Below are 27,387 nucleotides of genomic sequence, written 5' to 3' on the forward strand. Positions count from 1 at the left end.
AGCCACTTTCAATTCTCTGCACTACCTTTTGGTTTGCCTTCTGCATAATCAGAGGGATCCATATTTACCTCTATCTAGACGACTGCCTCATCTAAGCCACAAGCCGGTCTGTCAAAGCTCCTCAAGGATCTGGCCCTAACTCAGAACTTCCTCATCTCCTTGGTGTTCACCATAACACAGATCCGTCCACCAGGATAGTTTTCCTGGGGGCTCTTCTGGATTCCTCCCTTCAAAAAGCCTTCCTCCCTCCAGAAGAGGTCTCCTCCTGTCTCAATACTTCCAAAACATTATGCAGAGACTCAGCCTCTCAGCCAGGGAATTTCTCAGAGCATTAGGCTACATGGCATCTTGTATCCTCATGATCCCTCTGGCCAGGCCACACATGAGGAAGTTTTTAGTTGTACCTCAAGAATCTGTGGTGCCAGCACTCGCAGTCCTTGGAGACCGAAATTCAGCTGCTCCCTTGCCTCTAGGAGGAATTTGCATGGTGGACACAGGCTTGTGCCCTTAACCTTTGTCTCCTCTTCTGTTTCATTCCTCCGAACCAAACTTTAACCACAGATGCTTCAGAGACGGCCTGGTGGGGGGGTCATTTCCAGCATCATTCCCTCTAGAGCCTTAAGATTTAGTAACCAGAACCTCATAACTGTCATCCAATATAGAAGTGATGCCGGTAAATCTCTCTTTGCCAGCATCATTGTTAAAACCTGGAACACACTACCAAGCCAAATAACTTCCACCATATCCTTTATTCATTTAAAAAAACTCCTGAAAACCCAATATTTACGTGACTAGCTATGTTTATGCCACTCACCAGGCTAACCCAAACTAAGAGAATGTTTCTGTGTATAGCCAAGTGTAAACAGTTCCCCTGAAAGCTTGTGAACCCGTTGATATTTACTTGACAAAACTTGTATCTATAAAAATAATACAAATGCTGTTTTAAGTTATGTACCACAATGATCTACTATAAGAATTGTTAATCTGTAACATATTGTGTATGTTTGCAATAAGTATGCTCTATTTCTTTTTCTTCTCTCGTATACTGTATCGTATTGTGGAGCTTTTCTCCTCGGGCCTCCGCTGAAAATCGACCTGTCCAGTCGGACTTTCCCGGTAAACAAATGTAAAATAAATAAATCTTCAGTCCCAGGGCAGATGGGAAAATCAATTCAAACACAAGCACATAAATTAGAAAGAACTGATGGCAGTGCTAAAGGGGCCTAGTGGCTTTCAAAGATCAGTGGAAACTAGGGATCCTGCTTGTCAAAACAGACTCCACAGTCATGTGGTACATAAACAGGGAGGCGCCCATTCTTACCCTCTCTGTTGACTAGCGATGCAGGTGTGAGAGGACAGCTCACTCTCTAGGGTTGCACCTCATGGCACAGTACTTCCCAGGGACTGAAGACACTATAACAGATCATCTCAGCAAGAACTTGATGGATCCCCACTGCATTGGGAAACATTTCTCAGCATAGGTCAGAAATGGGGATCCCCACAGACCTCTTTGCCACCAAAGAAAATGTTCATCTGAAAAGATTCTGTTCCAGGAGCAAACTACCTACAGCCTGGAGGGCAGATGCATTCTCCTTCCTTTGGAGCCACCTGTTCCTTTGTGTTTCCTCCACTGTGTCGTCTTTCATGGGTCCTCCTGAAAATCAGGGAAGAAGGCCTATGGGTTATCCTGATAGCCCCAGACTGGCCCAGGCAGCACTGGTATCCTCTTTTACCAGGTTTAACCAATGAAAGTCAGTTACCTCAGAGAGTGGATCTTCTGACTTAAGACATGGGGAGGTTTGAACATCCCAACCTACAGACTCTCAGCCTGGATTATTCCCCAGAATTGTACTCTGAGAATACCCTAAGCAGACAGGTTCAAAGCATTCTCAGAAGCTAGAAGGCCAACCACTCGGAAATCATACTCAGTCAAGTGGAAAAGATTCTCTATTTGGTGTTAGTTGCAAAGCCTCAATCCTAGCTCGGCTAATATCTCTGCCATTTTAGATTACCTGGCTACCCAGGTTGACAGAGGCCTATCCTTCTGTTACGTAAAAATTAACACCTTTGCCATTTCAGCCCACATCTCTATTCTTCCTCCTATCTTTTCCTAACCCCTGATGAAAAAATTCATTAAGGGAATGTTTTACATCAGACCCTCCAGGAGACAAACCACACCTCTGTGGGACCTCAATTTTGTTCTAGAAAAATTGACGCTACTCCCATTTGAACCAGCAGGTTCTGCTGATTTAAAATTCTTAACCTGGAAGACTGCCCTTTTACTGGCTATCACCTCAGCTAGGAGGGTCTCTGAGCTACAAGCTCCCATGCAGTGGAACCTTTTCTCATATTCCACCCAGAGTATCACTCAGAACTAATCCATCCTTTATATGTTAAAGGTGGTTGTGGACACATCCATGAATCAAGCTGTACACTTGCCCACCTTTTTCCCCAAAGCTTTAGAACTGGGGGGGGGGGGGGTCCTTCACTCCTTGGATGTGCACAGACAGCTTCACTACTATCTTGACAGAACTAAATCTTTCAGTAAATCAGACCAAATCTTTCTGTCCTTTGTCATTGACTCTGAAGGAAAAACAGTCTCCAAACAGACAGTCTCCAAGTGGGTCTCTTACAGTATTTCCTTTTGTTACAGCCATCATGGTAAAAAGTCTCCTGAAACTATAAGGACTCTCTAGGAGAGCCACTGCCACATCTGTTGTCTTCCTGAAAGGAGTACCTACCAAAGACAATTTTGCAAGCTACTTCCTTTTCATCTGTGCATACCTTTACCAAACACTACCCCTTATCAGCCTTCTCCAGGTCTAGAACAGAATTTGCCATTGCCATCTTTCAGGGCATCCTCTCTTCTCCATAATTTACCCCCCCCCCCCCTCATCTCAGCTTTGGGAATCATCCCGCAAGTCAGGACTGCAACAGTGAAACACGAAGAACATTGTACAATTGAGTACACTTACCATAAATGTAGATGCTAGAGTGTTTTCACTTTTGCAGTATTTAACCCTCCCTCCTTCCCCCTTATACCTGCAGTTGTCTGGTTCTATTTTCTTCACTAACCAAAGGACCCCCTAGGTGTTTACCCTGCAGGCCCCTTTTTTCTACCTTTGACACTTACGTATGGTTCATCTTGGGGGATCCTACCTTCTAAGGGGCAAGAAAAAACTGATGTCATGGCATTGGCTAGCTCCCTTTATACCCAAGAGAGTTTTACTCTGGTAGTTGGACCAGCCAAGGGCTACCACAGCAGAAAAATCCCACAAGTTAGGACTGCAAAATGAATATACTCGAACATCTGCATTTATGGTAAGTGTGCACAACTGTACTGTCTATCCACCCATGCACCAACCAACCCCTCATAGTGTAAACATGGTAAATGGTGACACACAGGGTCAACCAACAACTGAAAAATAGATGCACATTTCCTTTCATAGTAGCTGTGATTGATTTGAGAGTCATTTTTTTTCTATAGTTGCTGTAAATAGTTAAAGCAGGTGTGGTAGTAATTTTTATTTCTACCAGTTAGTAAGCAGTTCCTTACTGTATTTTGCTGTCCATGTGGAAAGTTGAGTATTTTCATTATGAATTGTGATATTGTGGTAGTAGAGAACAGAGATTGTTCAGGTGGAGTTTGCTGCATTTATCTGTTCAAAATGTTAGATTGAAATTGTCTTGATAATTTTTTTTTGTTAGGCAAACCACAAGCTATTACTAAGACTGTCTTTTAAAAATTATTCTTTTGCAGGTAAGCGTAGAAAGAGGTACGTCTTGGGAGGATGCAGTAAAAATTTGGGCTGATCTAAGTGGACCAGATGATGGTTTTTATTTGTCACTACAGGTAAGACCATTTTAAATAGGTGTATCTTCACCATAAGATGTCCTTCCAAATCACTGTTGCAGTATTCCTTACACAAGGGATCTCCTGCCAAGGATAGCCCAGCGTCCAACCAGTATACCAAAGCCTTTAGTGTTTACAGGCATCGTATGTCTCACATATGCTCCCCTATGGAAGGCATAGGACATAAAGGAGATATACAGATGCAAACACCTGAGAAATTCTTTTCCTTCAGTCTGAACACCTTCATTGAACTTCAGTCTGAACACCCTTCTGTGCTGGTTACTGAGCCATTCTCAGATAAGTTTCCCATTGGGGTTCTTCCTCATCTTCTCTTTTATTTTAATGTTGCTGGTTTGCATGTCATTCAGAAAGGGAAGAATGGCAGTGCGGGAAGGCAGATCACGGACAGTGTCTCTTCTATTTGGGTGCTTCTCAGTACCATATGCAGTGTTATCTGCCAAGTGTTTGCCCCTAAGACCCTACATAGTCACCTCTCCTCCTCTATTTACCTGGAAAACCAATGTCTGTTGTTGGCACAAGGTGCTATGGCGGAATATTCCCATCACAAAGGTCAGCCACCAGCCAAGAAGACAACCAACAAACTTAGGTCTGATACAGCTGCTGTCCAGCCTTCCCTAGACATCTCTCTCAAGCTGGTGAAAGCCCAGAGGATTATCCAGTTGTTGCTTCAGATTCCCCTGCCACTACCTCATCAAAAACCGGCATAGATCTGACTTCTGGCATGTTGTTGGAGGCTTTTCAAACATCTGCTCCAGATGTTGGAGGGATCTTTGCTGATTATATCTGAGGAGCAGTGTGTGATTCTAGAGATTTTAGTACTAGAAGAGATTCCTGTTACGCTCAGAGGGTCGGCAGAAGACTGAACCTCCTAGAGTGTTTCATGCAGATGTCCTGCAGAAAAAGGAATTTAAAAAAAGCACATTTTTTTCTGCAGTAAGAGATTCCCAGAGTAAATAGGATTTTACTTGGGGGCTATTTAATGCTTTAATAGCTTTAAAACCTCCTGAAGGGGTCTCTGCCTCTCCCTGGTCTTCTGCTTCTCTTAAGAGATCTAGGGAGCAAGAGTCTCCTGATGAGGATCTGGAGTCTCGGGAAGAGTCCTTGGCATACTCTTCTCGGATCCCTTCCCCTTTGGACTGTGGGTTTGAGGAAGATGATTTTATCAGTCCAGATTCTCCTTTAGAAGAATTCTTTGGGGACACTATTTCATGTATGAAGGTATTCAAGTGGGATTGTTCTCAGGTTCCTGATATCCAGAGGGGGTATTATGAATTCCTCCAGATGGAGTCTCTCCAAACTTCTCATTTTCCTCCAGTTCTGGCTGCCCTCCTGGATACTTTTTCAGCAGCTTCTGTAGACCCTGATTATCCGCCTCCAGCTCCCAAGAAACCTGACAGATTTTACAAGGTTCCCGATGGTTGTAAATTTTGTATCAATGTCCTTCTGCTGAACTATCTATCTTTGACAAACTCTCCAAGCTGTTGCCTTCTACTAAGTTGCTTCCTTCAGACAAGGATAATAGGGCCATGGAACAGCTGGGCAAAAGGTTTATACTGCTGCCACCCTGGCTTTTAGTCCTATTAATTACCAGACCCATATGACTAGATATATTTTAGCTCTTCTTTTTCAGGTTTGTCATGTAGTTTCTGACCTTCCTGACTCTGTGTTCTACCTCTCAAGTGGCTTGCCACTCTAAGTCCAGTTGTGATGCAGCTGATGCTCCTCATAGAGCTGCTGCATTTGGTTCTGAAGCATTATTCTAGGTTTGCTGTTGAGGCTTTGCCTGATAACATTAAGGCCAAATTATTAGATGCTTCTCCAGATAATAAAAAACTTGTTTTTCTTTGCTGCTGCTGAACTTTTTAAATCCCTCTAGGATAAGGGCAAGGCCTTTCGGGAGTTGAAACATATATTTTTGTTTCTCCTATTCCTAAATTTCAGAAGAATTACCCTTCCAAATCTGCTTTTTTTGCAGACAGTCTTGTCCTCCACCAAAGGGTAATAAAAAGTTCTAGACATGTGCCTACTTCTAAGTCTACTAAGAACCCTTTTTCTCAGAAACCTCCTTTTCAGGACAAACCAGGTTCCATTTGATAGTTTGCTTCCTTTTTCCTTTAGCTAGATTCCCTTGTCCCTTCCAAATTGTTTAAGGTCCTCTCTCCATACTTTTTGCAAACATGTTTGGCTAGATGATATATCTACAGCTAGAGCAGGGTTTGCTACAATAATCCTAAAGGACATATTGCTTTTATCCAGAAGGTTAAAGCTACCCAAAGTTCATTAGAGTAAATCCCCTGGAGTCATCCCTAAAGCTATGACAGCAGCATCAACTTATGCAAACACCATAATACAGTTGTGTCATCAGTTTATAGTAAATGAAGATTTTCTAATGTGGCCACTGCTGGAGTCCAGTGTCCCACCTTCCTTCCCCTCATTAAGGACATTCAAGATTTGTGTGGGGTGAGGCATGCAGTTGATGTGGGGGGACGGTGATTACTTTAAATTCTGGATGTAGGACTCCACCTGCTTTAGAAGTCCATAAAGTCATGACTGCAGCAATGACTGGCGATTGAGCATCAGTTATGGTAAGTTGGTAACAGCTGTACTTTCTGCCATTACACTGGTATGATGGATTCAGCCTTCACATCTAAAAGTTCCTCCTTATATCAGAAGATAAAGTGCAATGGCTGTAGAATTCTACACTATATGTTTGTAAATATAATTATATATTTTTTGGTTTGTGCCTATCAAAGAAATTATCAAATTGTATAGACTGGTGTAGCCTGATGTCACCCATCTTGACAGAAGGATATTCACAACAGCTCTGTGTACCAGTGCAGGCTGGAGAACTAGCACAGATTAACCTGTCAAATTGTGATGAAGGGACTCTCCTTTGGAGGGTGCTTTTTAAAATAGTTAAGTGAAGCATAAACATTTGACTTGTAAATATGACAGTCGAAGCACATATTGAACAGTTGTGCATGTATCAGAGAACTATTTCATCTGCTAGACTTTATTTCATTACTGCTCATGAGGGGGATGGAAGACAAGCTGCAGACTCAACAACATGCAATAAAGATGGATCATTCAGGCATCTTTTATTGCAGTGAGTATCTTGCACATTTGTAAAGTTTGCCCATGAAAATGGGGAATTGTTAAATTTGTATCTTCTTAATTTGCAAACAGTAAAAGTCCACATTTTATTGACCTCTGAAATGTAGTTATGAAAATAAATGTAGAAAGTATTTACGTACCTGTTGTACTTTGGAGGTTATGAACACTGAACTTGAGATGTTAAGTTGTCAATCTCGCCTTCATTCTTGCTGGATGGGTTCAGAGCCGATCCTCGGCTCCGACTCGGCACTTGCTTTAGCTCGAGAACTCCTTTTACCAGCTCGAGGCAACCCTATATCCCATGATGCAAGGCGGAACTACCTCAGATCTCGTTTGCCGCTTAGCGAAAGAGGTCTCCTTTGCCAGCTGAGGTAAGTTTTTTCTTTGTGAAATAAGAAAAAGATTAGTTAGGGGTTTATTTTTCCCTTTTAGTGTCAGTTTAGTCTGTAGTTAGTTACAGCCCATCCTATTCCCTTGTTTTCAAACATTTTACAATCTTTAATCTAAAGTTTTTTAGTTAGGCCTAATTCCCCATTGGTTATTCCCTTCCTGTGTGTTTGTGTAAGGGATTAATTTGTGTGTTTGTTGGGATTGTTTGTGTTTCCATCCTCCTAGGATGTCAAAGGAAGGCAAGGTCTCAGGCTTCAAGAAGTGTGACCAGTGCTGTCAGAAAATGTCTCTGACAGGCGGTCACACTTCTTGTGTTTATTGCCTGGGGCCTTTGCACCTGCAGGACTCCTGTGCTTTGTGTCATGCTTTTAGCCAGAGAGTCCTGCAGGAAAGGAGGAATAAGCTCATCCTCCGAGGCTTACTTAAGCCAGAAGGTTCTCCTCCTAAATTAGGGTCAGGAAAACCTCCTAAGCCACCAAAGGCTCAGGCTACAGTGTCCAAGCCTCCTCCGGTGGCTCCGGCTCTGTCGGAGCCGACATCGGCTCCGGCTGGAGCCGATACATCTTCTGTTCAAGTAGTGGGTTCGGCGCCGATCGGCTCCGATACCCTGACTACTGTGGCCTTGTCGGCTCCGGCTGGAGCCGACACTTTATCCAGCATCAGAGCCGAGATATCCTCTGCTCCATCTGGAGTTCAAGGGACTAAGGCTCCGATGGCTTCGACCCATAAGAGATCTCGGTCCCCTTCTATACTGAGTATCCACTCGGCTCCGGGGTCTCCTCTTTTGTCGGAGCGGAGCCATCGGAGCCGGTCTTCGAGATCTTCCAGGCTGTCTGACCACGATTTAGAGAGGGTGGTAAGCAGGCTGTTGAAGTCGCAGGCACTGGCCCAAATGCTCCATAGCCCGTCTCAACAGACTTCGGCTATAGCCCCAATCCTTGAACTTCCTCCTCCGACTCCACACCGGAGTTCGGAGCCGGAGCTTCTCGGGACAGCGACTGTTTCGATGCCGGAGCCGATGCATCCTTCGGCTCAGTCGTCCTCGGCTCCGATCTCCTCCTTGAGACCTTCCTTGGAGGGATCCGGTCGTCGGGTTTCCACTGTCGGCTCCGGGGGGGCTAGTGGCATCGGACCCTTGTCCGACCCCGCTCTCCCTCTCGGGGCTTCGGCTTTGGTAAGCTCGGCGCCGACATCGGCCTCGGAGCCTTCTCTCTCTTTGGAGCCGGCCATTCCTGTTTCTTCGGAGCGGGTGTGTTCCGGCCTCCCGGGGAGAGGAGCCTTTGAGGTGATGGAGTGTCCTGGCCTCTGAGCCTGGTCAACGGTCCATCCCTCTAGCTCCTCCCTCTTCAGTGCCTGCAGATGCCTCTTGCCAACCTCTTGCTCACAGGCCCAGGGATCCATCGCCCCAGGTTTCCCCACTGGGAATTTCCTCCTCTTCCGAGGTTTCTCCTGATCCTGCAGGGGAACCCCCTCGGAAGAGGACGTGTAAGAGGAAACACACAGACTCCCCTGAGTCTACTACATCTGATACAGACTTAGATGAGTTGGAGGGTTCCCCACGGTCCCCCTCTGAGGATGTCTCCTTCTCAGACATCCTTGAGCTCCTCAAACAGAGGGGGAATTGGCCCTCCATTGACCCCTCCGAGGATGAGTCGGTATACCTGGAGGCTTTTGGATCCTGACCCTCCACCTCCTGGGTGTCTCCGCCTTTCGACCCACTTATGCAGGTAGTGGCTCGGAAGGCGTGGGCGGCTCCAGATTCTGTGGAACCTGTCCCCAGAAGACCATCAAAATTCATTACGGCCCCTTCGGATAAACAGTTCCTTTCCAAAGGTGTCTCTGTGGATGCTATGGTGGTGGCGGCCACTAAGAAGGAACTGGCGGATCCTTCAGTACCTGTCCATCCTCCTAACAAGGATTCTAGGACCATGGACAGGTATGGAAAGCAGATGTTTTCTTCAGCGACCTTTGCTATGCGTTCGCTGAATTATCTTTGTCACTTCACCAGGCTTCAACGAGATATTCTCAAAGAACTGGGTGAAGTAGTCCAGGATCCTTCTGCTGCTGGGGCTCAGGAAAAGATTGCCTCACAGCTTGCTATCCTGAATTCCATATCTAACTCCTCCATGCGGCTCATATCTTATGTGGCCGATGGAGCGAACAGGGCCACAGGCACAGGAGTTGCTCTTAGACGCCAAGCCTGGATGCGGCTGTGTAATTTTGCGGACCCCTTTAAGGCGTCCTTCACTAATACCCCCTTTGATGGTTCGGCTTTGTTCGGACCTCAGGTGAAGGATACCTTGACCAGGTGTGAGCAGGACGGTAAAACTCTTTCTGCCGTTGGAGTCCATTTTCCACTCCTTCTAGACCATATCCCAAGGGTCAGAAGGGGGGGGGGAGATGTGGTTCCGTAAAGCCCAAGGAGCTGCACCGGACACACGTGGTCAGTTTACCCCCAGAGGCAGAGGGGGTAACAATAATAGATGCCGCCCTAGAGGCAGGGGGGGGTCCTCAGAACCAGGGCAACAGGGAGTCTCTTCCTGAGAAGCCTTTTCAACATCCCTGAGGTGTTGCCCGACTGTCCACCCTTGGAGGCAGTCGGGGGAAGGATTTCACTGTACCCAGTAGCCTGGCAATCCCTATCCCAAGAGAAGTGGGTACAGTCGATTATATCCGAGGGTTACAAGATCCCCTTCGAAAGGTTTCCCATACCTCTACAATCCCTTCCAGACATCTCACCCGGTCAAAGGGATTTGGCAGAACAGGAGGTTTCAAAACTCCTAGTAAAAAGAGCCGTCCAGTCAGTGCCGACAGACCAAGTAGGATCCGGCGTCTACTCAAGATTCTTTTTGGTCCCCAAAAGGATGGGAGATTGGAGACCAATATTAGACCTGAGCAATCTGAACAGATTTGTCAAGAAGGCAAGATTCTGGATGGTCACGCTTCAGTCCATTCTGCCCTTTCTGGGTAAGGACAACTGGATGTGCTCTATAGACCTTCAGGATGCGTACTATCACATAAAGATTCACAGACGCTCCAGAAGGTTTCTCCGCTCGCTAGGGACCAGTCATTACCAATTCAGAGCACTGCCCTTTGGCCTCACTTCAGCCCCCAGAGTGTTTACCAAATGCATGGCAGTGGTCACAGCTCACCTGAGACGTCTAGGATTCCAGGTGTTTCCTTATTTGGACGACTGGCTCCTCTCCGCCACCACCAAGTGTCAGCTTCTTCAGTCCAGAGACTACACCCTACAGCTTTGCAGGAAATTGGGAATTTCAGTAAATTTCGAAAAATCTTCTCTGCTGCCTTGCCAATCTACCACCTTTATAGGCGCAGAATTAAACACCGTCAAAATGATATTCAGACTAACAGATCAAAGAATTCTGGACATCCAAAAATTTGTTCGGCTTCTGTTACAAAGCAACAAGATCAAAGCCAGATTTGTCCTAAAGGTTCTAGGCCTTATGGCTGCGGCCATTGTTCTTCTACCACTGGCTCGCTTCTACATGCGTCTCCTGCAGTGGATGTTATTCACGCAGTGGTCGTACCACAGTCTTCCGATGAGACACGAAATCTTAGTCACACAGTCGTGCAGGGCTCATCTGGGCTGGTGGATATCTTCCCCTCTTCTTCATCAGGGCCGACCCTTTATTCCCCCTCCTCCAGTTGCCACAGTCACTACGGATGCCTCTCTGATCGGGTTGGGGGGGCATTATCATGGCAGGATGGTCCACGGGACGTGGCAACCCATAGAATACCATCTGCACATAAATGTCCTGGAGATGAGAGCAGTGCTTTTAACGTTGCAAGCCCTCGACGACTTTCTTCCCACGGGGACTATTGCAGTACAAACGGACAACATGTCCGTGGTCTGGTACATCAACAAACAGGGCGGAACCAGGTCCTATCCGTTATGTCGAGAAGCTCTCAGACTTTGGCAATGGGCGATCTCTTCTCAGCGGTTTCTGATAGCAACGCACATCCCCGGCAGGTCCAACCTATTGGCGGACAGGCTGAGCAGATCTATTCTGATGCCTCACGAGTGGTCTCTCAATCAATCTGTAGTGGATCAGATTTTTCTGAAATGGGGCACTCCTTGTTGCGATCTTTTCTCTACCCCTCAAAACAACAAGTGCCCAGACTATTTCACTCTATTTCCCCTTCCAGGTCAACCCCTGAGAGACTCTCTAACCCAGGATTGGCCTCGGGGACGACTTTATGCTTTTCCTCCCTTTCCCTTGATTCCACAAGTCATTCAGAAAGCCACCGTTTTGAGAGCCAAATTGATCCTCATTGCTCCATATTGGCCTCGACAAATTTGGTTTCCATCTCTGCATCGTCACCTTCTGGTGCAGCCCTGGCATCTGGACCCAGTTCCGGATCTTTTGATCCACCAGTCGGGTCAGCAGCACCGGGCCATTCATTCTCTCAACCTCACTGCTTGGTTGCTCCACTTCCTTCCCTAGCCAGGCTACCAATGATTTCTGACTCAGAGACATTTTAGTGTCTTCTTTGAAGTCGTCCACTAGGACTATTTATGCTAGCAAGTGGCGACGTTTTTCGATTTGGGCAAACTCCAGAAATATTGATCCTTTTACTGCTCCCATACATTCTGTTTTGGATTTCCTGGCGGAGGTTTTTCATTCAGGATCCTCGTCATCTACAGTCAAAGTACAACTGGCTGCTATTTCCAAGTATCATGTTGGCTTGCATGACAATAACATTATGTCTCATAGATTATGCAAGGCCTTTTTGAGAGGAGTTTTTCTCCTAAAACCACCTATAAAGCATCCTCCTCCGCAATGGGATCTAAACTTAATGTTGGCATCCTTGATACTACCTCCCTTGAACCGTCTGCTTCATGTTCTTTGAAGTTATTGACGTGGAAAACTATATATTTTACTGGCTGTCACTTCTGCAAGAAGGGTTTCCGAGATTCAAGCTCTCTGCATTCGTTCACCTTATTTGGTTTTTCATAAGGACAGGGTATCGTTAAGAACTAACCCTTCCTTTCTCCCCAAGGTTGTATCTCAAACCAATATTAACCAATCTATAGATCTACCAGTCTTTTTCCCTAACTATTCCGACAGAGCTGAACAGAAACTGCATTTTTTGGATGTCCATCGTCAGCTCAGGTACTACTTGCACAGAACTAAACAAATTAGAAAATCGGACCAATTGTTTGTTTCCTATGCAGAAAACAGGATAGGTCTTCCAGTTTCTAAAGTGACCTTATCCAGATGGTTGACTTCCACCATTTCCTATGTGTACTCTCTCAGAGGCAAACAACTATCTTCTAAGCCAAAAGCACACTCAACCAGGAGTCTATCCACTTCTGCAGCCTTTCAGGATAGGCTACCCATTGATACCATTTGTGCAGCGGCTACTTGGGCCACGCCTCATACCTTTGTCTCTCATTACAAGTTGGATTTGGCCTCCAGAGATAGGGCCAGTTTTGGTTCCACAGTTCTCAAGAGTCTGTTCCATTGAGCCACCCGGGATACAGGTGCTAGGACGGTCCCATCCAGCAAGAATGAAGGCGAGATTGACAACTTAACATTTAGAAGTTATGTACCTACCATAACGTTCCATGTTAGTTGTCTTCTCTCGCCTTCTTTCTTGCGTCCCTCCCTCCTTCCCCCTGGCCTGGACAGATCTTGGAGAGTTCCTGTTAGATGGTTTCCTCTGGTACGTTGTTATGAGGATTTCTTTTAGGAACCATTGTTCCTAATTCTGTTAGGATAGTCTTTAGCAGGGTAAGTTAGCTGCCAAACGAGATCTGAGGTAGTTCCGCCTTGCATCATGGGATATAGGGTTGCCTCGAGCTGGTAAAAGGAGTTCTCGAGCTAAAGCAAGTGCCGAGTCGGAGCCGAGGATCGGCTCCGAACCCATCCAGCAAGAAAGAAGGCGAGAGAAGACAACTAACATGGAACGTTATGGTAGGTACATAACTTCTAATTTAATTTCATGCATTAATTTCTGTTTTAGGAGATATTATGCAAAGGTTTGGAGTGTAGCCTTTTATGTTTTGGCAATGTTCAGCAGTGAGATGATGCTTTCCTTTGTTTTTTTGCCTTATGTTTAGATAAGAAATAACAAAAAAACTGCTATCCTTGTTAAAGAAGTCAACAGCAAAAAACGGCTTTTCTTGGTATACAGACCAAACACTGGGAAGCAACTCAAGTTGGAGACGTACATCGAACTAAGAAAGAAGTACAAAAAGGTATGTTTTGTTGTGTTAACTATTGTTTATTTTAAACCTTGTACTGTCGTGTATAGCTGCCTCACAGCAAGAGGTTCTTCCGTTTGATTCTCGACTGGAGCGCCTTCTGTGTGGAGTGTGCATGCCCTCCACGCAGTCGAGTAACGTTAGATATGCAGGTAGGTCTGAGCGTGAATGGGTGTGCTTTCCTTGAAGGTTGGGCATCGGGCTGGCAACTCGGCACCGTAAAAATCCACTGGCAATCATTAGCGGACCAGAGTTCCACTGTGAACGACCCCTAACTGGGAAAAGCCGAAAGACATTACTTACTTTACTGTTGTGTATAGTTTGTCAAGTTCAATTATCCACCCAACCTAACATCTTCCTAGATGCATAAAAGCTAGTCATGAGAGGGTGTGATCAAGCAGCTTTTAATGCTTATTCCTCTGTCAGGAATAGGTTCTAGTCAATGATGTGACTTTGTAGCATAGAGTGAAGGCTGTGAAAATGTTAACCCCCTAGCATTGGGCTTCATTCCAGTGCTTGGTTTGCCTTGTGGAAGCAAGAAGGCATATCCACTGCACGTACTACTACCTTTGAAGATGGTTAAGGTATAAAGAAAATCCCAACAATGCATATGTGATGGATATGTCTTAGAAAACCCATTCTCTCTAGACCACCCAGTGTTTAGGTTCTATGCAAGGTCAACTGTCCCTGTAGTAAGTGTTCTGTACACAAAGTAACATTATAGGCAAGTAACCATGGGTAGTAACACTGGTGAGTGGGTCACTAGAATGCCCAGGAATCAAAATAATTTGTATTTTAAAAAATTATATTTGTGCATTTGCCATGTTCTTTTTTCCTTGTACTGTAAAAGACAATTTTCTAAGGGAATCTTAAGTTTTTGAAAGACACTCCTACTAGGGGCTGCTGTCACCAGCCTTGATAGATTCTTTAACAGCCTGTGCTGAGGATACACTTCTGAAGAGAAGAAAATGTTCTGCTGGCGTACAGGAGTCCAACGTTGAATGTGGTGGGCCTGGCATCCTCTTTTCAAATGTTTTCCCTTAATGTGGAATGTCACTGTGACAATGAGGTACTGCCAGCCAAGCCAGGGAGAAGTAGAGCAGTGGATATATGACTTGTGCCAGCACAGCTAGCTGGAATTTTGATAACTGTCATTTGTATATCAAGCTGATTTGTAGAGATGCTTGTGCTGAAAATGTATTTGCGAGCTTTGCCTTTGTTGTCTTAAAATGTATCAACAGTGCGCCCTGCTGAAATGAAGAGAAATGTACACGTATTATGATATTTGAATTAAATGTATATGTTTTAGAAGAGGACACTGGCACAGCAGTGGTTAACCAGCTGGCTTACTTTAAGAAAAATAAGAGAAATGTAATTGAGCTGTTAAATCATTGAATGGTACCCCACAGTGCACAGTAGGCCTAGAGATGGTAGGTCTGGGAGCAGCCATGATCTGTTAGCTTTTGTAAAGAAGAGGGGAAGTAATGTGTTTCTGGCTGCTAGGTATTGCAATAAAAGCTCTAAATGTGTATTGTAGCAGTCTGCTAAAGCCCTGTCTCAAACTTCAAAAGGAGATATTGTGGGAACCTAGAGTTAGATGACCAGATGAGGTCATTCTGCAAATCATTTTGGATGTTGTATTTTGCAGAGAGTAATCTCGGAGGTTAGAGTATTCTGTTTGGGAGTCTGACTAGAAAGACTACTCACATGTTTCATCTTGCCTTGCCCACGTAAATTATTAGGTAACAGTAAATTCTCTTAGATTGTCAGGAATATAGTGAAGCTTAGTTTAGAGATGGTTTTTCTTTATTTGTATGAGTCTGTACAGCGATGTTTTCAACATTTTCTATGGTTTGCTATGAATATATATTCAGTATTTTTATTCTTTTATTATTTATTATTAAATATATTTAAAACTGTTATTGTGGCTGGTTCCGTAGTATCTAACCTTTGAGAGTACTTATATTTATTTGGTGACACTGTCTGGGCCACTCCAGAAGGCCTAGCCATCTTGGTGAACTACTACCATATTAATATTAATGTGAAATGTTGGTTCTTCTTTCTCCCCAATGAAACCAGGAATGTGGCTACAGGAATAGAGAATATTGAACTTGACTATAATCCTATCATGGACATTAAATGGACTGAATCCAATGCAAGTCAATTTATCAACAAGGTGAGTGAAAATGACAACCCGCTACTGAATAATTTTAACACAATTGAAGGAGATGATATAGTTGATGTCAATTTCATAGCACTGAAGAGTGATGTTTTCGCATTAGAGAAAGAACTTTTTAAACTGAAAAGAGTGCAGTATGAAAGATCTCATCTAGAGATATGTCTAGCTGAGAATATAATCCCTCGTGGGTTAAGAATATTGAAAATGCCTGCACAAACACCTTGCGAATCAACTTTAATTGAATGGCAAAAATTGAATCTCAGCAGAAGTTTAGGCCACCTAAAACTTTTAATAGCCTCAGCAGTAAAGGAAGAAGAAAAAGCGCTTATACTGACTAAATTAATGAATGACTCCATGGACAATGCGACTTCCTATGCTAGGAAGTTATTTCAAATTAAACTCAAAAACTTGAAAGAGATCGAACTGATTTTTCTCTGGGGCATGTCTTCACTTGGCTACGTGATTCCAATAGCAACTTCCAACCGGGTTCATCTACACGGAATATGGAGTTAGAACCATCAGTCAACCAGAGAGGGAATCCAGAGATATCTACGACTCAATTGGTTGAAGACGCGCAGGCAAGGTCAGAAGGGTGGTTCCATACCACAGAGAACACGGAGAGTTCAGTCCATGAAACGACACTTGGCGCCAAACTTAAAACCATTACGGTTGCAGCAGAAGTACATAGAGAAAAGCATAGTATCAAGGATGTTAATGATAAAGAATTGACTATAGAAGGATCTCTTTCCCCTTCTTTTCCACCATCCATACACCCACTAAAATTAACTTTTCTTCTCCCCATGAGGGAAAGATCTGCAAGCAGTGGAAGGAGAAATCAACAGAAAGGTCAACAGAAGGGAAGGAGTACTACGAGAGTGAAAAGGAAATTTCCAGAAGAAACGAGTCCGTATACGATAAAAAAAGCCTTCAGGAATGTAAAAGCATAGTAGTTAGTCAACACATGAATTAACACCATATGAACTGAGAGTTTTAGAAAAAGGCTTATTGTTTATTCCTGCAGCAGACACTGACATTACTGAGATTGTATTAGATGTTTAAATGTTTACACGGAACTTGATGCTTAAAGTTATGTATGACAATGGCACAGATAATGATGCATTTATTTTTAAGAAACCAAGTTTATTTATACCCAAACAGAATTAATTGATTAATGCTTTTGAGCAGTTGTGTTTAGAAGATGTATACAATCTATATCATGTGCAGAAGCGAATGACAGGAACAAATGGCAAAATTTAACTAAACAGGAATATGTAGCAATGTTGAGTTTGCAAAATAATCCCTTTATCGTGATTCAGCCAGCTGATAAGGGAGGGGAAATAGTAATTTTGAATAAGTCAGATTATGACAAGAAAATGCATGACTTGCTGAGTGATTCACAGTTTTATCAGTCTATTACAAGTATGTTTGTTAAGAGAATGATAGACAAAGTACATAATGAGTTAAAGGAACTGAAGTATAGGGGTCTTGTAGATGATGGACTTTATAATTTTTTTAGTATTTAATCCTACCACTCCTAATATTCAGGGTCTGCCAAAAATACATAAATGTAAAATAAATCCCCCTATGAAGACCTATAGTAGCTGGGAGGAACTGGTGTACGGAGTCCATTTCGATATTTGTGGAGAAACAACTGAAGAGCCTACTGAATAGGTCTATAGATATACTTAGGGACACGGAACATTTTGTTAGAGACCTTTATGATTTCTTTGTTAGTAGGGAATCTGAAATTAAGGAAAGTATATTAGTCACATTAGATGATGTTTCCCTATTTACAGTAATTCCTAATGAGGTTGGGATTAAGTGTTACAAAAATTGTTGAATGAAAGTGGGATGTGTACAGTAGGGACAAAATTGAATGAATTAAGATTCTTTTAAAGCTTGTCCTTGAAAATAACATCTTTATGTATAGAGACAGCATATACTGGCAAAGGAATGGCGTCGCGATGGGTACATCCTGCACAAACAGTTATGCAAATGCCGTAATGCTTGTATGGGAAACCGACAATATTGATAAAGGTCCACTGAAAGTCATATTTTTTGTAGGTTCGTAGATTACCTTTTTCTTTTATGGAAAGGGTCACCATCAGAGTTAAATGATTTTGTTGACTATCTTAATAACTCAACACCCTTCCTTAAGTGCACTGTTAACGGGTCTCGCACTGAAATAAGTTTTTTAGATTTAACAGTTACTAAGGATGGTATAGGTAATCTGAGCACGAAAACATATAGAAAAGAATGTCATGTTGTTAAACTTTTGTGCAAAGATAGTATGCATCAGGATTTTGTATTCAGGAGTGTTGCATAAAATCAGTTTTACAGAGCCTCTAGATTAAATGCCAAACAAAGTGACTTTGAGCAACAAATGCTTGTAACAAGTTCCGAACTGAAAGAAAGGGGATATGATGAAAGCATGATGCATAGTAGAATGAAAGAGGTAGAGAAGCTAAGAGACACAAGGGCGAGACCATATTTTTTAGAAAATAAAGAAAAAGACAAGAGTAGGAAGGATTTAAAAGGTAGAAGCAATATGAGAGTATGTTTGAGTTATTCTAGAAATATAATGGACTATACAAGAATTATTAATAAGCACTGGAATATTTTAAATACAGATGGTCAGGTTAGTAAATTTCTGGACCCTCAACCACAGTTTACATACAAAAACAAAAAATCTCTAAAAAGGCAGTTATGTACTGCTAGACATGACAAGAGAATTGATGACGTTGTAGGAACTAAATCATGTAATAAGTGTAAATATTGTGATTTTATACCTGAGGAGAAAGAGTTCAAACATCCTGACTTAGGTGAAATCTTTTGTTTAAAGACCAGTGCTGATTGCAACACCTGTCCTGTTATTTATTTAGCTTACCTGTCAGTTATGCAAAATTTTTATGTTGTTAAAACAGATCTTTGAAAGAGAGAATCAGGGAACATGTCTACCATATTAAGAAAATAAGTACTTTTAATGCTCTTGCCAAGTATGTCTCTGACACAAATGAGCAACATAATTTTAAGTTTATGGTATTAGGAAGGAACTATGATAGCAAAAGAGGGGGAGATATTAGAAATAAGACTGAAGAGATAGAGGTTAATTGGATAGTGAGGCTTAGAGCAAATGTAGGACATGGTCTTAATGACCATATACCTATGAGACCTATTTTAAAGAATAGACCTTTACAAAGATACATTTTTTTTTATATATTATACATGTATTATTTATGCATTTTTGGTATATTTGTATGTTTTTAATATGTGCATTCAACAGTTATATGTTTATTAATGTAAGGCAGTAAATTAAGATGTTTTATGATCATGTATCTTTAAATACTAGTGAATTAGTCATGTGATTTGGTATAAAAAGGTGTAGAATTAATGTTTGTGATGCACCTGATGAAGCATTTAGTGAAAGCGCTTGTGTACCATTAAAGCAGTTTGCATCATAAGAAGCTGGAGCCTTGTCTTTGCTGTTTTGTTCTTGTTCTTGGATATTAATGTTAACAGTATAATTGGGTACCCTATGAAGAGCCTTAAGTAACTGACTGGTGGCAGGGATAACTACCTTATAATCTGGGCAAAGCTGGTAGAGTGGGTAATCTGTGCCATCCTTTCCCAGGTGTGTGTGTGTGTGTGTGTGTGTGTGTGTGTGTGTGTGTGTGTGTGTGTGTGTGTGTGTGTGTGTGTGTGTGTGTGTGTGCATGTGTGCATGTGTCAGCAACTTGTGGCAGGGAAATGAAGCACTGGGTTTACGGAGAGGGTGCTGGAAGACTTTGCTTGGACACACTGCTGAGGACCTAACCCTACAGCTGTACTGGGGAAGTCTTATTTGGGATCTGGAGGGAGACATGCAGACCCTGGGCTGAGTGTGTTCCCTGTGTGCTCTTAAGGGATGTTGTACTTGATGCAGAGAGGTCTGCCTCTGGAAATAGAGTGTATCCATTTGTATTCCAAGGGCATGTCCCTCTCCAGTGTTATTGATGAGGATTCAGGCTCCATTACTGGCCCAGCATGGGAACGACACAAATTGGTGCCCATCACATATAGGTAGCAGTGGTGGGCATCACAGTAACCAACAGCGAGAAGACACACTCTTAGGCTCAGTGCCACAGGATGTTACTTTGTCAACACTTTAGACCTATTGAGAGTGCATTTCATTTGTGGGGGGAATCAGAGGAAGTCTCATTATCAAGAAAAGATTTCTGAGACTTAATGCGCATAGAAGAGCCCAACCCCCTGCAGTACCATCCATTCAGTTCTCTGTGCTCAGGGACATTTTGGAATCGGCTTCCATAGATGTAGATATTTGCCAGATATGTGGTGTAGGTTACAGGATGAGTTAAGTGGGTCTTGATAAATCTGGTGGTTGAATGTGCAGTTATCCCCTGGCAACCACCAGGGATCAAAGAGAGATCCATTTCTTAATTAAAAAAAAAGGAGACGGATCCATATTTTTGCAAACTCCCTAATGGCAAAGGCAAGCAGAATACTGAACCATGTTGAAGTAATCTATACTTAAGCCCTAGTTGTACATAGGGTTATACACTGCCAAATACTGATAATGAAATGTCAAGAAAAAATACTCCTGTTATGTATAATAGATGTCTTGGATGACAGCATGATGAATGAAGACAGTAAATTGTCCTGCACCACTTTCAGAATGGGCAAGCATTGCAAAAGTATATCCGTGATGAAGTAGATGCCTGCAACTTAGCAGCAACTCCCAAGGTAGCTCTATGTAGACATGCCTGGGTTTGTTTGGAGCCTTTTCTTCAGGCTGTGAAGAGGCAGCTTTGAGTGCATTCTTGGACCAATGACTTTTGTTTTGATTGCACTTTCAAGAGACCTTCAAATTCCTGGAGAAAGGGATAGGATGATGGGGTTGAAACAACTTTGTTACCCTCTTGTACTAGAGCATAGTGAGAATTACCCAGCAGAAAAGTATCTGTTCTACAAGAAGCAGAACAGTGCAGATGAGACTATTTGCAAACAGCAGGCATAGGATGAGGACAAGGGAAGTGGGAGACAGCTGGCCATATGTATGGGTGGAAAACTCCTGATGAGTGATAACTGCACTTAACACCCACCCTCCTCTTACACCTCTTTGAGCATCACTTTGTCCCACATCCAACGTAATTGGCTGTGCCCTGCATGTGACTGTGGTGATGTGTACACTCTCCCAGGGCTGCTAGGGTTACAAGTTAGAATTCAAGACCATCCTTCCTTTCTCTCTAAATGTGGAGTGACACCAACAGTTCTCCAGTACGTCCAAACCAGATCATCTTAGCCCTGGGATTCTTTCAGCTGTTTATTGAAATGTGGAAGTATGGAGGCTGTCCTGTTAGCAAAACAGAAGGGCTTTTATTCCAGGGTATAGCTTGCTTCCAAGGAGGACTGATCCTGCACAGCTGTTCTGGACATTTCCAAATTAAGCAGTTCTCCTGAGGTTCATGAAATTCAGAATGTTTATTGTGTGGACCCTTGTCCAGTTACTTTTCCCCAGAACCTTTTTGGTTGTGCTGGACCTGAGGGGGGGTTGCCTCCCTTAATATCTCTATCCACAGTAGTCATAGTTATTTTCTTTGGTTCAGGGTGGACAGCAAATATTCCTGATTTTATTATTTTTCTTTCTTTCAGTTTCTGCATGACTCTGCATGTATCTACTAGTTAACTAGCCCCAGTGTTCATATTCCTGTGGCTTCCACCTTTGTCCTTGCATGTTAAGGCTTAATTTATGCTCTCTTATAGAAATAGTTGAGTAAGTTGCTAACGTTGATAATGGACCCAAGTACTAACCTTGACATCTGCCCAAAATCCATCCTGGAACTCAAAACATCCAAGGTATTCCTGAGAGTGCATCCAGACATGGAGAAGTCACCTCTTCCTACCTACAGATAGAGGCAAGCATTTGAAATCTGTTCTTAGGGTCTGACCCAAAAGGGCAGGATCACACTGGGGAGAATGTTCAGAGCTCTGGATCATGTGTCAGCATCAGTTGTCATGGTGCATTTGACAAGACCACAAAAGAGAAAGAACCAGTGATGTTTACAAAGGTGTCTGTCATCTGTACTCAACCAACAAATTTGTTTTATTCCAGTCAACAAGAAGGAATTTTCTTAGTGGTCTAGTCAGATAGAGGGAGCTCTGTCTCTGCAACCTGATTGCCAAGCAAGGAGAGTATATTCTGACACTGATTCTGCAGGCCTTGTATAGGAAATGCCCTTGGTGCACCTAAAAGTGACTGGGGCATAGAATAAAATCATGCTACTCAAGTATGTCACATTCAGAAAAAAATGATGGCCCTGCTACTGACACTGAAGACCTTTAAGTCAGAGCTGAAGCTGGGAATGTTATGAGGAATCACTGAATTCCAGAGTGATGTGATGTGTACAAGCAAGATGGCACCCTTTTCTACCAACACTACAATCTCCATAAATGGTTTGAGTCATGATGCTGCAGCTAGTGCGTCATCTGCAGGCAGCCTACTCCACCCCCCCCCCCCAGCTGCCTCATGCAAGAGTTGGACAAGAGGAGCTGCCATTAGGAATGGTTTAAGTTTTGTATCTTTTTGGCCCTGTACACATTTTGTTTGACAACTGGAGGTGTGACTTGGAGTGAGTTATTTGCAGTGTGTGATACCTGTTTCACAACCCTGCTCTTAGTTTCCTCAGTCTCCACCAAAGTAATTGTGCCGTCTCTGCCACCCCACTTGCAGTTCTTGCTTCTTAAGTCCTCTGCCTCCAGTGCTGGGGCCACCTTGGTTGCAGTCAGGACTTCCTCACTATGCTCCATGAAGCCAAGTACTTCCAAGTGTATATGTGCTTGTAGACAGCCTGAACATGTCCACAGTTAACATCTGTGAGTAAATGTGGGGATCCACAACTGATCTTGGTGATTTCACGGTAGTAGGTTCTCCTGCTTGCATACCTGTTCATGACTGATAAGAATCACCAAGTTGTTTGGAAAACTGTTACTCTAGATTGCTAAAACCAAGGGCCTGGATCATATGAGGTTACTAGGCTAACGGCCACAAGGTCCTTGCAATCCTAGCCAAGTTCAACTTGTGTTCCAAAGTGTGTGTGGTTCAAGCAGACACTAAAATTAGCACATATTGCCCCTGTCCAAGAAGGACAAAGGTGGGACCCCCAGGGTGAATTTCCGGTTACATTAAACCTGGGTCAGTGATCACTCTGTATGCAAGACACAGGTCACCTCTGAGCATTCTGTATGACACAGAGTCAAGTGACAATGATTTCAGTCTGTCCGCATCAAACATGTTGAAGACCCTGAATTTTCTTTGTAAAGACCCTTTGTGGTCTCTCCAATTGCTGCAGGTGTTTGAAAAGGAACATACCTAAGGGAGCATTGTACTCTATTATTGGCCTGATGAGGGAAGAATAAACAGGGGTTATAACCTTTTTTCCTAAAGGCAGTGTGCCCTTACTTATCAGTTGAGCAATATAAAATGCCCTTCTTACCTCTGTGGAGACATGGTGATCAAAGTTAAGGTTGCTGTCGACCTGTGTGCCAAGATCTTTCACCAGTGACTGTGTTTAGGGTCTTGCTATTGATGTGGTAGTTTGCAGGAACATCACCCTTGCTGAAGGGAGTGGTGATGCATTTTTTTGCATTACGTTTAAGAACGTAACTTTGGCACCAGTCATTAGTTTGCATAAGACCTTCTTGCAGGATGTTGACATCGCTATGGGTTTCAATGATTACTCCTAGTCTGCAGTCATCAGTAAACTTTGTAAGCCACAGTCCCTTAGTTTTAGCTTGTACTTCAGAGAAGTAGATTCCGAAGAGTAGAGGTCCCAGAACTGATCCCTGTGGAACACCACTGGTTATGGGTCTGCTGGAAGAGGGTGGAGTCCCCTATTTTGACTGTGTGAGTTCTATCAGTGAGCTAATTTGCAGTCCACCTGACAATGTATAGGTTGATAACCAGCTTGGGTGAGTTTATCAATGATGCCTGAGTGGGAGTTTGTGTCAAAGGCCTTGGCTAAGTCTAGGTAGGTTGTATGCACAGATTTGCCCTTGTCTAGGGCTTTGGTGACTGTCTGGATGAAGTCCACCAAGCTTAACAGGCATGATTTCCCTTTGACAAAGCCAAACTGGGTGTGGTCGAGCATTTGGAGATTTGCTATATTTTTGTTAAGGTCCATAATGATTTGTTCTATGGCCTTGCAGATTAGGCTGGTCAGACTAATGTAGTTCCTGAGGTCAGTGGATGTAACCCCTATGTGCAAGGGGATGGCGGTAGCTGATTTCCATTCTGCTGGGACAAAGGCTGTGATTCAAATGAGAGCCCAGTGGTGGTCATAATTCCTGTTTTAAACCATGTTTATAACACCGCCCAGGATGTTATCTGGTACCATAGAGGCTGTTTTTGGCCTTGGAGAAGGCATTTAAGACCTGCTTCTTGGAGATGCTAGGTGGGAGACAGGTGTTTGGGATGCCTTGGGTATATATTACGAACCTAGAATCCTTGCTGTCTCAATCACAAGCCTGTACATCTGGCAGTGAGAAGGTTGTCTCACAAACACCTCTAACTCCACCCGCATGTGTACAGTACATTCCTACATATGTGGTGGTCCTCAACAAAAACATACCTAAACAAGAGAGACCTCCGAGGTAAAGCACACGCACATCACAACCCCCACCACACATAGTACACAAACCTGTGTCTCTCAGCCTGTAAGGCCCAGCCACAAACCCAACATACTAGTCACAGGAGACTTTATCGTGAGAAACACAGGTGTGCCTCTCACCTGGCAAGATAAGGAGGAAAGTCGTGATAAGATTTTCGTGTTTCACTGTTGCAGTCATCACATTTGGGTTATCCCTGCCCAGGGTAGCCCTCGACCAGGCCGAATACCAGAGGCTTAGTATTTCTGCGTCGGTTGCTGTCGCTTAAGGACTGACATCAGATCGTCAGTAGTATAAAGTAAGGATCTGATGCCATTACATCAGTCTTTCTTGCCAAGAAGCCCGAGGCAGAAGCAGTTCGCATGAGTGCCGGTCAGCTGCTATCTGAATTTCATTTTCTGAATTGAAGCTGAAGTCTTCTAAAGCTAAATACCCCGTTGGGGATCCTTTTTTCTTGCTCTAACCGATGTCAGAAAAAGTTAACAATGGTCTCTCCTGTGGAAAGCAAATACCACACCGAGATTTTCATTCTTACTGCGTCACTTGCTTAGGCCCAGACCACGACGTCCCTCTTTGTCGGTTTTGTGCTTTAACGCCAGAACTATACGTCGTCGGGCCATTATTGTAGCTAGATATTTTCGCTTACAGTCCTTGAATTCCAATATGGCTTTGGTAAGCCATCCGACAGCAGATCTTCCGAAAAAACTTAAGGATAAAGACAGAGAGAAATCGCACAGGTCCAAACCTACCAACGGTGCTTCCGTTAAGCTAGTCAGTTCTCCTGTCCTCAGGCACTTTCGCAGCCCCTGATGCCCGCTTCTTTGGATTAGCAGGCAGCTACCAAGACCCTTTCGGAGTACGGTATGCCGTAAAACTCCTCTTAGACTAAGGATCCTGCAGTTGTCTCTAGGGCTCATGGTCTGCACTCTTGTGGGAGGAGAGGCTGGACTCTGCCCTTCTGAGCTGGGAATTTCTGGTTAAAGGCTTATAGTGCCTGCATATTTGAACTGCTTCTTACTGAAATTGGTACACCTTGTTTGCTGTAGCATAGACTAGATCCAGGCCTGCTGAATCATGCTTTGTTTGTATAACTTGAGCACTAATCCAGGCATTCTTTAAAGTATTCAATTGTATTTATTACTGCTTGGTAGTAACTTGATTAAAGTGTAGCTATCATTCTAAGTCTTTTGGATTAAGCACTTGGGCTTCAGACCAGTTGTTTTACATTAGGAAGGTTTGTGGCCTGCACTGTGGTGGCAGGATAAGTTGGGAACTGCTGATTGAGGGCTCAGTGTCTGTTATTCTAAAAGTGTATTGGTACTGGTTTAAGCACTTGGGCTTCAGGCCAGTTATTTTAAATTAAGAGGGTTCGTGGTCTGCACTCTTGTGGGAGGAGAGGCTGGACTCTGCCCTTCTGAGCTGGGAAATTCTGGTTAAAGGCTTATAGTGCCTGCATATTTGAACTGTTGCTTACTGAAATTGGTACACCTTGTTTGCTGTAGCATAGATTAGATCCAGGCCTGCTGAATCTAGCTTTGTTTGTTTGCTTATTTCCCTGAAATGCTAATTCCACCTAAAACCCGGCTTTTCAGCACTTCTGTGGATCCCTAGTGATATCTGCATTGCTTACTGTACTTATTTCCTTGTTTCACTTGAAAGTTACTGTTTGTCGTTTTTGCATTTAAGTTACCTGTAACACATTGCATTTAAGTTACCTGGCACTTGCTCACTAAAGCAATTATATAGGTCAGCACTAAAAAATTAAAAGCAGTACACCCTCTCAAACTCCCCTTGAGTACCTTGTTCCCCATTGGCCCTTTTTTCAATTATAAAGGAATTCCCAATACTATTCTAGCATGTCCAAAGGTCAGTTGTCAATCTCCTCTCCGGTCCAGCTGGAGAATCTGGGAATCTTGAGGCAATGTTACAACTGCCTCATGTACACAGACAACCCTCTCCTTCTCCCAACAAATTCCAACACATGTGAGAGATGCAACCATATAGCCAAACTGGAGGCTAAACTCTCTCAACTCATTACTGGCGTAACCAGTCAGGAGGAGAAGGAAACCACACTCACTACAATTCCAGTCTCACATAGACCTACCACGACAGCAAACCAAACATATAAACACACAAAAACATACTCAGAGGCTCTAAATAAAAAATCTGCCTAAGCAGCAGAGACCTCCAAAGCAGACACCCAAGCAAACGCTACCGCAAAACAAAACACGTGCAACACACAGCTCACAAAGCCAGTGTGCCGAACAGTCACAGCCCTTAAGGCTAAACAACACACTTGTAATAGATGACTCTATTGTCAGGCACACTGATGTCCCGCTCACCAGACTGAACAAGGAGAAGGTCACGGTGAGCTGCCTGTCAGGCGCTAGGATCTGCCACATAACACAAGCACTCAGGTCACTCCAAGGCAAGTACAAATATGACTCTGTCATTGTCCATGCTGGTGTGAATGACCTGAGACGTACCTCCCTGGACTACATGAAAAGAGACAGAGGAGCTCTTTGAGCATGTGGCCCAGGCCGGTATGACCCTGACCTTGAGTAGCATCTTACCCTCACCAACAGTGATGCCACAATATGAAGACAAGATGATCAATTTCAACAATTGGCTTAAGTATTGGTGTCATTCAAAGGGGATCCAATGCCTGTCAGCCTGGGATGACATGCTCGACAAGCCAGGATGCTTTGCTAGTGACTGCTTGCACCTGTCACCCCTGGGCTTTTGGATATTGGCAAAGGCTCTTGCTACCCCCATAGTGCCTCTCTTAGGCAGGGCTCAAAAGACAAACCCACCTCCATAAGTATCACAAGGGATAAGAAGCTAAGAGTAATGCTACTCAGCACCAGAAGTCTAACCCTCGATGCATGCACTCGAAACTCTCATTAGCATGGAGAACATCGAACTTTAGCTTAAGAAACC

At 43.6% G+C, this 27,387-nt stretch overlaps 1 protein-coding gene across 1 annotated transcript in view; it reads left to right on the plus strand.

Annotated features, from left to right (window-relative positions):
* The window catches only part of SBNO1 (strawberry notch homolog 1), a gene marked incomplete in the record, with an annotated part of 3,303,179 nt that overhangs the window by 2,759,418 nt on the left and 516,374 nt on the right, over positions 1-27,387 (plus strand). Inside the window, 2 exon segments of the mRNA XM_044068578.1 lie at positions 3,761-3,853; positions 13,464-13,601. Coding sequence (XP_043924513.1) covers positions 3,761-3,853; positions 13,464-13,601 — 231 coding nt within the window.

Source organism: Protopterus annectens, chromosome 4.part0 (genome assembly GCF_019279795.1).
Source record: "Protopterus annectens isolate FY-2018-M chromosome 4.part0, PAN1.0, whole genome shotgun sequence".
NCBI lineage: Eukaryota > Metazoa > Chordata > Ceratodontiformes > Protopteridae > Protopterus > Protopterus annectens.